At 38.9% G+C, this 14,047-nt stretch overlaps 1 protein-coding gene across 2 annotated transcripts; it reads left to right on the top strand.

The window, feature by feature from the left end:
• Positions 1–1,992: 1,992 nt before the first annotated feature.
• Positions 1,993–13,761, top strand: LOC122086677 (serine/threonine-protein kinase D6PKL1-like). Of its 2 annotated transcripts, none has more exons than XM_042655658.1 (3): positions 1,993–2,254; positions 3,035–4,583; positions 12,772–13,761. In XM_042655658.1, the coding sequence occupies exons 2-3, from the start codon at positions 3,337–3,339 to the stop codon at positions 13,646–13,648; spliced, it is 2,124 nt and encodes a 707-aa protein (XP_042511592.1). In that variant the 5' UTR covers positions 1,993–2,254; positions 3,035–3,336; the 3' UTR covers positions 13,649–13,761. The 2 variants fall into 2 exon arrangements, with proteins under 2 accessions (XP_042511592.1, XP_042511591.1); XM_042655657.1 differs by having other exon boundaries at positions 2,997–4,583.
• Positions 13,762–14,047: the final 286 nt, after the last annotated feature.

Here is a 14,047-nt window from a genome sequence, read left to right as displayed (position 1 = left end):
GATCAAATGAAAACCAAATCAATAAAAAATAAAAATCAAATTAAAATTGATACATTCTTATTAATTCATGTTACGATTTTTTAAAATTGAACCAAAACCGATACAAACAGACTGATTGACACCTCTAAATGGAGAAATATATACGTGGTGATCATGAGGACAGGGCGAAGGGATAGACTCATAGACGTTCATCACCCTCCTCGGTACCGTCACTATCGTGGCCTTAAAGGGAGCCGACCATTCACTCACTAGATGGTTCAGTCTGACCCGGATTTCCTAATATGAACAAAACGTTAAATTGTCTACTAAACCGACAGATTTTTGAAAATGTCGTGATGAAATGATTCGGTGTTTTGTCTTATTTTGTATGGTTCTTGAAGCTGATTTGACCATGCACGCGTGCCTCTACTACGCCACTTAGGTTGATCTTGGTGAAAGTCCAACTTACCCTTTCTCTTGGACCATAAATTATGAGTAAAGGGTGTCAATTTGCAGAATTGAAAGTTGTTTTAACTTTATTTGCAAACAAATGAGATCATGAGGGTTAATTGACACCTCTGACCCTGAAACGTATTTTGTTAATATATAGAAGTATGTATACGTATCCCTCACACGCATGAAAAGGGGAGAGTTCCTCTACAAAAAGCTTGCATCCTTAAGAAACAAGACTATGTATGCTCATGCTTCCACTCCTCGCAAATCAAGGTAGGACTATACACCTTAGCCTTTACTCATCAGTTGCACCACAGACTTTGTTGGGTGGAATTGGACAGGCCATATAATAGAAGATGCACACCAGTTGAACTACAAGACGAGGAAAATAACTTATTAGGAAATACTACTATGTAGTGTTATCCAAGTACCCAATTTGCTATTCACTTGTCTCCTTGAAACATAAAGAGAGATGAAGGGGCAGTGGCTTAGGGGTTATGAGGATAATCTAGGGATTTTAAAGTACCCGAAGAGAGAGATAAAAATTTACTTTTTTTCTTGTAGGAGTGAAAAAAGCATTGGGTACGAAAGTTTGAGTAGAGATATAAATGGATAGCCGAAATTCAAATTCGAATATGTATATGATTAGGGGTATCGATATCTTATCAAAGGGTATCTGGATCCAAATCCAAATAATCCACAAAATAATTATTCGATTCAATTCGATAATCAATTAATGATTTGAGGCTTATTGAAGTTTAAACAAGTTTTAGAGAATGAGGAAAAGAACTAAGATAACTTAGAGAGCTAGATTAAGAGCAAATTGTATTCATTAGAGAGATGAAGGTCCACATTGCGTGCATCAGAGAGTAAATGGATTGTAGAAAATCAAATTCAATCTGCATCTACATCCGCATCCATGTAGTGATATCCAAATCCAATCACATCTATATTTCGTCCGTCTACATTAGCAAGTTTGATTTTAGCGAGAGAGAGAGAGAGAGAGAGAGAGAGAATCTCTAGTTCCATCTTGACATATGTTGGAGGACAAAATAGATCTAAGCAAAACCCAAATTCTGGGTCAAATCCATTTTTGATAGTTTGTATCAATTTTTAGTACTGAATCTCTGCAAATATAAAGTGGAACAAGCAATCTTATTCTTAGGAAGACCGCAGTCAGCAATCCAGTTGACCTCAACTTGCCATTAACACTTGTATTTTCAATGAATAAATATTCTAAGTGAGGTTAATTCTGGTATTTTTGGGAAGCCACAGGCGACGATGCTTTGTTAAAAGCTTTGAAAAATATAAAAAAAGAAGACCAGGTGGGGAAGGGGCTTGTTTGATGACCGATCATATTGGGCCTTGTTTTTCTCTTGTTATTTGAGAAAAGATGTGTACCATAAAGAGGGCACACAAGTGGGGACCTCACCATAGCCAAACGGGACCCATAAAAGCTGCGGATTGGTGGAGTGGGCCCCACAATTGCCGCGAAAAGCTTCCGCTTTCCCCATCTGCTCGGCGGTAATGCCCAGCCTATAGTCTATACACAATAGAGAGTAGTGTTTCAGAAAATATAGAAAAAGCCAAAAGCGAGAACTCACCTCCTCCCCCTCCACCTCCCGAAGAAGCTCGTTCTCTCTCTCTCTCTCTCTCTCTCTCTCTCTCTCTCACACACACACACACACACACACACACACACTAAAAGGAAGAGAGTGTGAGGACTGAGGACTTCTCCAGTGCACTGGAACCCTAGTTCCTACATCTTATTCATCAGAGAAGAGAGAGCAGAGCTTTGTGTTTTTTCACTACTGATTGACTGGTTCGTGTTTCAATCTCTCTACCTCTTTGCTGCTATTTTTCTCTCTCTTTCTTTTGCATGTTATGTTCTTGGGTTTGGATTCTGATATTTCTATATTTTAAGTTTCTGTTTAATTCTTATTATTTTCTTCCTTTTTTAAAGTTTTGGCATGGTTTTGAAGGATCCAACTGCGAAATTTACTCTTGATGGGGGCTGTTTACGTTAGAATGATACCGCATTTTGCTTTTCAGTACTTGTGGGTTTTTGTTCCTGTTTTTCTTTTCGGCGCCTGTAATTTTTTTTTTTATTTAAATAATTTCCCGTCACTTTTGTTTTTATTTTGTTTAGTTTCAATTCTTTACTTGTTTATGAGTTAAAGTGAGGATGAGGAGTTATTGGTTTGTTTTATTCTTTGATCTACTAATGTTTAGAGAAAGAAGGGAAATTTTGAATTAGAGTTTGTTTTCAATTGTTTTGGAGTTCTGCTTCAAAGGTGAGTACTCTGTAGTGGATGCAATTCTCTACTTTGTCTCTCTCTTATCTCATATGATATACTCTCGTAGGCTCCTAGCTGATTTCTGTATCATAAGATACTCTTACTGTCTTGCATTCATCATGGGTCTCGATACGCCAAGAATTTTCCTTCACTATCTGATCCCAACTTGTTTATTGAGTGGATCTTTGTTATGCTATTTTGCACTTTAGTAGTCAATTACATGAAAAACCAGCGTCAATTAATTTATTAGCTCTCCGTTCTTTGTAGGTTTTACTATCTGAAAAGAAGTTGGTTTACTTGCGTAGATATGTACACATTAGTGAGTAATTCATTGTCCTGGAGACAATAGGAAGATTGAGGACTTAAGGGTCTCTCTGCTGGGTTGCCTGAGAAGAGAAGGTTAGACCGCAAGAAGCTAGAGATATTTATACAATACTAAGCACTTTGTCCTTTTGGAAGAAATCTCCTATCCTGAGGGTTTTCTGGAAGGAGAAAATTAACAATAGGATTTTGTGGATTGTTAATCAAAGTAGAATTGTTTTCCATTTGTAGCACTGTTTGGGTGCTTTAGTGAGAAGACCCATGTAATGATATACACTCATCTGAAATGGAGAGGGTTCCTGAATCAAAGAAAATTCCAAGAAAATTGCCTGTGGTGGGTCAGCTGTCAAATGTATGTGCAAATGTGGTAAGAGAGGAAGAGGGTTCATCAAGTGCCCGGGGATCTCAAAGTTCAGACTCACCTGCCCTAGTAAAAGCATGGAAAGGGAAAAGCTCTTACCAAGAACCAGAGGAGATTACACCTGAGGTTGTGTCCTTTAAGGGCAGTGGGGATTCATGTGAAGAAGGTGGTCCGAGTTTGTTCTCTGGGGCTAGTCATCCCCCTGAGCCAATTGACACAGATCTGATGAGGACTGTCTATGTACCAATTGGTCAAAAAAAATCCGAGACTGGATGTTTGGTGAAAAGCTTGTCTATGAAGGGTCCTTTTATAGAGGATCTTTCCCTCCGGGTTCCTGGCATGAAATCAAGTACAGCTATTCTTTCGCCCGCAGAAAGCCTGGCTGAAGGACCTAATGATTTGGGTACTTCATCTTCTCCATTTTCAGTCCCACGAGCATCACAAACTACAGATGACACACTTCTACCACCGGGGTCAGAGGAAAAGGAATGTGTTTGGGATGCTTCTTTGCCTCCCAGTGGCAATGTAAGTCCTCATAGTAGCATTGACAGTACTGGTGTTATCACTGCCATGAGCATTGTCAACAGCTGTGCTAGTACATGCAGGAGTGATGGGGTTACTAGTGATGGCATGCTTAGTGTGGAAAGGAACTGTGAGAGTGCTAAAGGGAGTGTTAGAGGAGACTCACTTGGAAGTGCAAAAACTAGTGGAAGCCGTGCAAGCGATAGCAGTGGTCTTAGTGATGATAGTAGTTGGAGCAATATTACTGGAAGTGCTAATAAGCCTCACAAAGGAAACGATCCTAGGTGGAAGGCCATTCTTGCTGTAAGAGCCCGGAATGGAATCTTGGGTATGAATCACTTTAGGTTGCTCAAACCGCTTGGAGGTGGTGACATTGGAAGTGTTTACCTTTCTGAATTGAGTGGGACCAGGTGTTACTTTGCTATGAAAGTGATGGACAAGGCATCACTGGCGAGCAGGAAGAAATTGACAAGGGCTCAGACAGAAAGGGAGATACTGCAGCTGCTGGACCATCCATTCCTGCCAACTTTGTACACACATTTTGAGACTGACAGGTTCTCATGTTTGGTCATGGAGTATTGTCCTGGAGGTGATTTGCATACTTTGAGGCAGCGGCAGCCGGGGAAACACTTCTCTGAGTATGCTGCACGGTATGTTCTATAATGATGTTTTTCATGTCTTTAAAGTTTTGTTCTTCAAGACCTTCCCTCTGATAATACATATTCATATTTTATCCAGATTTTATGTAGTGATGTTAATATCATGTTTTCAACGTTTTGGTTAGGATATAAGAAACCCAATTGTTTTTGTAAGGAAAATGATTTCCTCTCTCATGGGTGATTCACCTGACCAATTTCATGATCAGAAAAAGTGTCAAGGGGTATTGCAGTAAGTGCATTCATCACCCAGTGTGTTTACCAAAAATAACTATGGTTACCTTTTTCTACCATGTAAATTTGATTGGGTGAGTTAGCTTGCTCAGGTGCATTGATCTAACTGTGATTTTGTAAACTTGTTCTGTGACTTATCTACGTATGATTTTTTTTATATACTGAAATATTTACCCTTCTCTTTCTTTTTTGTTCGTTAGATTCATAAAAGATTAAAGATTACCTTTTGAATACTTGCCTGCCTCGACTTTTATGTGTACTAAATACTTGAATTAACTACCATTTTTCGATAGATCTTGCATTAACTACCATTAGCAACGCAAAGGTAGTTTTTTTTTTTTTTCTTAATCTATATTTCTAACTATTTGCATGTTATTTGCTCCGCTATTCTATGTGAGTTGAGGCATATCAGTTTTATGTTCTCCAGATGTTGTTAACAACACCAAGCTATCTAGTGAATGATGCTAGTGTAGAGAAGAATATCACAGTACCAGCGATAGATTCTGAGTCGATCTATCGCTGGTCTCCCATGCCTTATTTATATAAATCACAAATCAGAATCACAGTCCACTTACCAAACTAAATAATAAAAGGAAACTAAATATGAAGGAAACCACCTAAGCAAACATAACTAGAACACTTCTCACGGTAGGGATGCTCCCCTATCGTGAGTATATTCTAATCCTAGTACAACCAACCTTGCCTAGGCATCCAGGCGCCTTGGTTGCTTTGCTGGTGTCACCTTGATTTTGGACCCTCTCCAATGCCTTGGGTCGCCTAGACACCATGACAACTATGCCACCAACATATGAGAGGGTCCAATAGTGGACCACGACTCTATAGGACCATAAATTAACATTCCCCCTCAAGATGGAGCATTTAAATATCCCATGCCCAATCATACTATTGAAACATGTTGGACTAAACATGGACAACCGCAAGTGGATTTCACTGTTAGTTAACTCTGCTATGCTTGATGGTGGTAGTGTAAAGGTGTCACTTGGCGAACCTCATATTGCATCCTCATCTAGAGGTTCTTCATTAGGGTTTGTGTCTCGAGATGACTACAATCACTTATTAAAGCTTATCCAAAATCTTCACCCATCTACCAATTCCTCTTTACCTTTAACCACACTTGCCCAAATAGGTACATTATTTTTCTTTTCATCCACCTCTTCCACTTCTTGGATCATTCTGATGCATCCACTTACTGGTAAGTCCGAACTATTTTCTTCCTTATCAAAATTTCACTCTTCTATCATACTTTCTGATAGATCTTCTACCAATGCGATTGGTCATGGTATGTTTTCCCAACTGCATCTTTGACCTTGTCTTTTGTTCTTCATGTTCCCCAGTTACCATTAATCTTGTTATTCCGTTAGTCAATTGACAAAATCTCTTAACCGCTCTGTCACCTTTCTCCTTTCTATCGTGCTTTTCAGGACCTTCAAATAAGGAAGATTGGTGCCGGGCTTAATCAGGCATGACTCTACTATCTGCATGACACTGGTTCCTCTACTGCTCTTGCTACTACTACTAGTGTGGCTCCTCTCCAATGGCATTTTTGGTGAGGATATATATCTTTGTCCAATCTTCAGCATATCGTTCCTAGTTGCAAGTCTGTGTCTCTCCTGAAAGGTGAAGATTGTGAACTCGTGAAACATCATTGGTCATTCTTTCCAGCTCGTAGTGTTTTAAGAAGATAGTCTTTTATTTTCCTTAGTCCATTCTGATATCTGCGGTTCGTTTCATCTTAACAATAGGTTACGTTTTCTTACTTTGTTACTTTTGCGGATGATCATTCCCAGTTGACTTGACGGACTTGTTGGAAGATCGTTCTAAGTTTTTGTTTATCTTTAAAGAGTTTATAATAAAATAAAGACCTAATTTAATGTTTTAATTTGGGTATTTCACTCTAATAATGCACTTGAGTACACTAAATATGAATTTTTTGCTTTTGTTCTGATTACGTGAAACGTGAGTGGGCACGGAGAAGGAAATACCAAACACTTCAGCCTAACGGTTGAAGATTGTGGGCTTGTAGCTTTCCTCGCCCCCCCCCCCCCTCTTTTGTGGCATTGAAGTACTAAGAAGCAAGAAAGGGATTAGTCTATCACAATGGAAATATGTGTTGGATCTTTTGTCTTAAAGTGCTATGTTTGCTTGTAAACCAGGTGATGGCGGTTAAGTGTTTGATGACACTCATCGGTATAGGAGATTAGTTGAGAAGGTTATTTATTTGATTGTTACTAGACTTGACATTTACTTTGTTATGGTTTTATCAGTCAATTTATGTTGTCACCGAATAAAGTTCATTGGGAGTCGGCTTTTCGTATCTTAAGGTATCTAAAAGAGGTTCCTGGCAATCTTGTCTCGTGGCGCAGTAAGAAGCAAACAATTGAGATATATCTAGTGCTGAGACTGAGTATAGAGTTATGGCTCATATTGCAGCTGAATTGATGTGATTGAAATCTCTTCTTTAAGAGTTGGGTTTTCCAATTACTCAACCTATAAAGTTGTGTGATAATCAAGCTACAATCTACTTGCCAGTAACCCAGTGTTTCACGTTAGGACCTATAGGGTCATTCACTTTGCTAGTCATTTGTTCTTCTGCCTCCACATCCATGACCTCCCCATGAGCCACACCCTCTTCTAGAGATGTTAGAACCTCGGCCATGGTCAACAACAAAAGCTAAGCTCTCTTTAGGACAGGGAGAGGTATCTGATCTGAAGTAGTGATAATGCGTTGAATATGGGCAAATGACTCATTAAGAGATGGCATCTTTTCTTTGGCAAGTAGCTGACTCTTAACTGACTCATAATCAGGATTCAATCCTGCCATAAACTTTGCAGCATAGAACTCTTCCTGCTGAAGGTGTAACCCTTCCAAATTGGTAGTGAGAGGCTGATGGATATTGAGCTCCTCTCGTATACCCATAATAGAATTAAAATACTCATTCAAGGACTTGTCTCCCTGCTTGAGAGTGAACAATGTATCATATAGATCATAAACACAGGATACATTTTTCTCTTGAGAAAAGGTTTGCTTCAAGTCATCTTACACTCCTTTAGCAATGGGGTGAAACATGACATTGGCAGCAATAGACTGATCCTTGTTGTTCCATAACCATATAAGGACACTAACATTAGCCCGCATCCATTCTTCATAGGCTTTTATCTTGAAAGGGTCTTTAGAATCCACAGAAGGATGATCAGACTGAAGATACTTCAATTTACCTTTGACATTAACATAGACCTTAATGGCCTGAGCCATAGAAGATCATTGCCAACGTAATTGAGTTTAATAATGGTAATTTGAACATCAACGGAAAATGGGGTCTTGGGATCATCCATCAATACGAAGTAGTCTCCAAAATAAAATACCAGGCAGCCACAGATAAATCTCCAAGTTTAGAGATATGAAGAAGAACAATAGTTGGGAATAACAATCCCACAAAATCTTGGTGATAAAAAGAATGCTGATATGGCAGCGGACCAAAAAATGCAAAACCGATGCTAATAAACCCAAAAAAAGGGGGAATTTTTAATGGAAGGAGATCCGGGGTCAGATGGATCCCAAAATTTGATCGAGTTGCCTTCAAAGAGAGGTAATAAACCCACAGAGTACTGAATTGTCTGCTGTTCATATCCTAAACACCAGGAGAATTGATTCTGGATTAGAAAAAAAAAGAAGAAGAAAGGCTCTGAAAACAGAGTACTGCACCTCAGTTTGGAAAATTGATTGTAGAACGAAACAGGGACTGTGATCAGCCTATATCAGTGTTGGAAAACTGATCAATAATATGAATAAAACCTTCCAAAATCAGGGATTGGGTGTGAACCATTAATAGATTCAGTTGCTGCTACCAACAATAGAAAACCCAGAAAAATAGAGGCAATAGCTCCACTGCATAAAAATCAATCTCGATGGATGAAGAAGTCCATAGAAAATATTATTAACAAAAAGACATAGTTGTTCATCGATGTAGAACTAGGTTTCCATAGAATATAATTGCAGCAAAGGTTGCTGTGCACAAGAGAACATATCTATGTAGCGCCAATCAAAACCTTGATGGAGAAGAAGCTCCTTTTGATTCAAGATCTCTGGTTCCATGTAACTGTAGCTGAACTTAGGAACCAGCAATATCAAGAAGAAGAAGAAGAAGAAGAAGAAGATCACAAAACCGCCGATAGACTGACTTGATCTATCGGTGGTCTCCCATGCCTTATAGATATAAATCGTACATCCGAATTACAGACTTATAGTCCAATCAGGAAACTAAAATATGAAAGGAAATTAAATATAAAGGATACTACCTGTGCAAATATAACTAAAACACTTCTCACGATACGGACACCAGAGGATTTTTTTTTTTTTTTTTTTTTTCCAGGGTGGTGGTGGTGGTTGGGGATATTTCTATCATCAGTTCTATCATCTATGAATGGCCATTTTTTAATGGTGCATTCTTGGGATGTGTGAAGTGTGAATTACTATACTTTTCCTTTGCCTCTTTTTCCATACTTTTCCTGTCCTTTTTGATTATCAGGAGAAGTATATATATATATATATATATATGTCTATTAACTTTTGCAAGTCTAAATAGACAGAAGCCCTGATTCCCCAACAACAGAAACAGGGAGAGATAGATAGTAGCATCTCAAGTTTCATACATCAAGCAGTTCTGATGCAAACGAGTCACTTAATGGTATATTTTATTGGAAATAAGCCTTATGTAAGGTTATGTAGGTGTTAGGCCTTTGATCCCATGGTTTTGTTTGTAATAGGCCACTTTAGTGGGCTTAAAATATGGGTAGAGAGTGGGAAAACGAGATTTACTTTATTAGTTTATTGTGAGTCCTAATTGGAGTCTTAAGTTATCTTTAAGGAGTCCTAATAAGAGTCCAATTATGTCTTTTGTTAGTTAGTGAACAAAGTTAATGTCCTATGTTAAGTAGTTCCCTTATTTTAAGTTATATTATGTTTTGAGTCTATTTTCTTTGTTTTGGTTAGCCTTTCCTTTTTAGTGTTTGAGTTTGTTTTGAGTATTGTATATAAGTTTGTAAGGGGCAACAACATTGTACACTAATTTGAATGAAATTTTCTTTTGCTATTTGCCGCAAAGATTTTTCTGAGATAGGTTGTGTTCATCAACGGGGATAGTTGAGGGTGAGATACCCAGACTGAGATAGCCATTCCCCTACCCACCCACCCCCCGGTTCTTCCCTTCCTTCTTTCTGTCCTCTATTTTTCTGTTTTGTTATTGAATCTAACATTTATTGTATGTACTAAAGATCCTACCTATGATTGAATCACTTGTGATTTGGTCTTACATGAATTGGTATCAGAGCCAATCAAGGAATTTGCATGGATCCCTCATGCCAGTAAAATAGCAAACTTTTGGCTCCATTTTTGGTTAGGTTCTGATACCAATTGATGGGAGCCTCATGCTCTAGGTACACTCTAGATGAGTAGAAATATCATTAAGAAAAATGGGAATTGGTAACAAAGGTACAATGAGCACACTGCACTTATTGGCTGAGATAGCCCACCTTCCAAGCAGTGGCAGACATCAGCAATATTATGGACCAGGCTCACAACCTGAAAGGGAAAAGAAGTGCCAAACAAATGGCCTCCTAGGTAAACGTAGTGAAAGGAAACTCCCTTAAAATCTCACTGTGGAACACGACATATATAGAAGATACTGAATAAAGTTCTCATGCTTCCATGAGCTTTAGTAATTGTACTGGGCCCTTGTGATGGGTTAGGGGACTTGTTCCATCTATCCCTTCAATTGGAAAATTAACTTTCCTGCTATAGTACAGGAAACCTCAAAATGGCAATGATAATTATTAAACCTCTTGTTTGAACCAGCAATGCCAACCCATCTATTACCCTCTCCACAAGGCTTAATTTAATGACTTGACTGAGAATGGTGCTGCTTAAGCTGGCCTTCTGTAATTATTTATGTCCGCCAGATCAATTGGGCTTATGGTGGCTGCATCAAGGCCATTGAGTTGCTGGAGCCATTCATATCAACCACAATCCCCCTCTAAAAGAAAAAGGGAGATAGAGAATGGAAAGAAAGAGGTTCCTGTTTTTGGACATTCCCTATTTCTATCTGGAACCTGAATTACTTTTCTAGTTCGTATTTCTATCTTCAGCTATCTTATCTCTACGGGTTTTGTATCCCCCTCTGATAAAATTTATTAAAAGATCTTATGTCAAATGCTTGTTTTCTGTGTTTATGGGGACACAGATACTGCTCCTCACATCTTGTTTCGTCCTCCATTTTCCCAAGAGGCATGGTTTAATATCTTAAACTCTCATATCTCATTTGTCATGGCTAAAGAAGTGCAATAGATTATGGTGCTGAAAAAAAAATGGGAAATCAGTTGAACAGGCAGGAAGTTGTCCATTGCTCTTGCATGGAGTTTGTGGTCAGAGAGAATATGTGGATAATTCAGTGGTTAAGTGTAGCCAGCACACAGGATTATGAAGGCCATTGCTATCAAGGTTTTTTGGCTTCTATCGTAAAGAGTTTATATGCTACAGGATCTAGATGCATGTGATAAACTGGAGGAATTCTTGTGTGTAAAGCTTGTTTTTGTATCTGCTTGCATCGCTCTCGTTTTGGCCCTTATATGTCACAGTATGGCGTTAGTTTGTCTCCTTTCTTCTTTAAAGTTATTACTCATGTGCATGAGATGATCTATACAAGGTTGAAGAACTTTGGGCTTACATTTGAGGGGAAGCCAAGAGTATTTGATGAGATTAGTGGACGTAATTAAACTTCAAAGAAGTGAAAGATCTTGATCTGGAGGAATATTTTATAAGATTCTTTGAAGGGAAGAAGTGATTTGGCATCAGAACTTTAGAGTTGAGATTAAGGTTATTGCAATGGTAGAGTTTGGATTTGCCAATAGCAATTCATCTCTACTATAGCTATCTTTACATGGTGATAAAACCTATTGTCTAGAGTGTTTAACATTACATTGTTGATTGATCTGAATCTGGTGATTCAGTTAGTGCTTCCATTAGCTATTCTTAACCACCTGACTTTTGGGTCAAGACAGCATGGGATACAGAATATCCTCTTGTAAGAGTTGTTACAGTCTAATTGTCATTGGGACTATTACTCTAGTTCTCTTAAAAAGTTTCACATCCATGATCCATCACATGCTGTTGGTTTGTTGCTACATTACAAAGTCTGATTTGTGTTGGTGCCTAGCTATGTTGCCAAGATTCAGCACGCCACCTGATGAATTGCGTGTCCATACATGTGGGCACATATTTGAACAAAGGTGCACAATGGATTTGGAAAGGGTTGTGCTCTGCCAAGGATTTTCTTTTGAGGAAGAAACAGAAAAATGATAGAAGGAAAGCAGGGAGAGTGAAAGAAAGAAGGGTACTTGGAAGCAGTGTAGCATGATACCCTTAGAGCATGGTGAAAAATTTAACTTATAAGCTAGCTAGAATCTCTTGAGCATTCTCTATCACCTCAATTTTGCAACTGTTTCCAATTTATTAATGGATGCTGGAAAAAAAATTCCGCTGCTGTTCTATCAGAAGGATGGGGAAGCACCATTGGCTTACTTTTCACAGTAATCAGTTTTAACACTTATTTCCTGGATGTGGTTGTTGGACTCTGTTGTTTTATCTATAGACAGTTCGTTTTTTTGTCCGATATGGTTTATCAGCCAACAGTAATTTCGTTTTTATTATCATTAATAGATCATTATTAATCATTTCAATAATTTTTTTTTAATGAATATGGGATTTAAGTTTGAAGGGAAGTAATTTTCTTTGAAGCTTAAGGAGAACTTTATTCTTGATTGCATGTTTGCCTCTAGGTCTTTGTGATTTCTGCATTAATTTAATTAATCTTCTTATTACATCCACTAATTTCCAAACCATTGCAAATATAATGTATTTTCCTTCATTAATTAGGTTTTATGCAGCAGAAGTACTTCTGGCCCTCGAGTATCTCCACATGTTGGGAGTGGTTTACAGGGACTTGAAACCAGAAAATGTTCTTGTCCGTGATGATGGCCACATAATGCTATCAGACTTTGACCTCTCCCTAAGATGTGCGGTCTCACCGACCCTGATAAAGACCTCATTTGAGTCAGATCCCTCAAAACGGGTAGCTGGTGGTGCATTTTGTGTCCAGCCGGCCTGTATTGAGCCTACTTCTGTGTGCATCCAACCAGCTTGTTTTATCCCACGGATCTCTCAGAAGAGCAAGAATAAATCTCGAAAGCACCGTACAGAACATGTGCAGCCAGTTAGCACCCTGCCTGAGCTTGTAGCTGAGCCGACAGCAGCTCGGTCAATGTCCTTTGTTGGGACTCATGAATATCTAGCTCCAGAAATAATCAAGGGAGAAGGCCATGGAAGTGCTGTGGACTGGTGGACTTTTGGTATCTTCTTGCATGAGCTCCTATATGGAAAGACTCCTTTCAAGGGTTCAGGAAATCGTGCGACATTGATCAATGTAGTTGGGCAGCAGCTGAGATTTCCAGACTCCCCCACTACTGGTTACTCTAGCAGGGATTTGATCCGGGGCCTACTGGTGAAGGAACCCCAGCACCGCCTTGGGGTGAAGAGGGGAGCAACTGAGATCAAGCAGCACCCATTCTTTGAAGGTGTGAACTGGGCTCTAATACGTTGCAGCACACCACCTGAGGTGCCAAGGCCAGTGGAGACTGAGCTGCCTGGGAAGTTTGGGGTAGTTGATACTGTTGGGGTGGGGAGCAATAGTAAGAGGATGGCAGGAACAGACATGAAGTCTGGGGGTAAATTTCTAGACTTTGAGTTTTTCTAATACTTGGATCACCATGATTCTCTTATCTGATGTATTGGCATGCATGGTTAAATTATAAAGAACTTGCCTGCATTGCCTTCTTACCAAAAGTATTAGCATCTGAGAGTTATTCAGATCCAAAATCTCCCATCCTTTTTTTTTTTTTCTCTGATAGGTAGACCCTAAAGAGAGTTGAACTCATGATCTCTTAACTGAGGTGCAGGTATGATCTAGATGTGTTTTTTTCATAGGATGTGAGTTGGGGAATTGGGGGATTTTCTTGGGTGGATTGACGCTATGAACAACAAATTACCAAACAATAAATTACCATCGCACGGCAAACAGGCCTTTATTATTCTCATAAGAAAGATTCTAAATTTCGATTTAATCATGATTTTGACCCTGATAGAATAAATAACA

Source organism: Macadamia integrifolia, chromosome 8, assembly GCF_013358625.1.
Source record: "Macadamia integrifolia cultivar HAES 741 chromosome 8, SCU_Mint_v3, whole genome shotgun sequence".
NCBI classification, from domain to species: Eukaryota; Viridiplantae; Streptophyta; class Magnoliopsida; order Proteales; family Proteaceae; genus Macadamia; species Macadamia integrifolia.
Note: the sequence above shows the minus strand (reverse complement) of the source record. Positions and strands in the feature narration are given on the sequence as shown.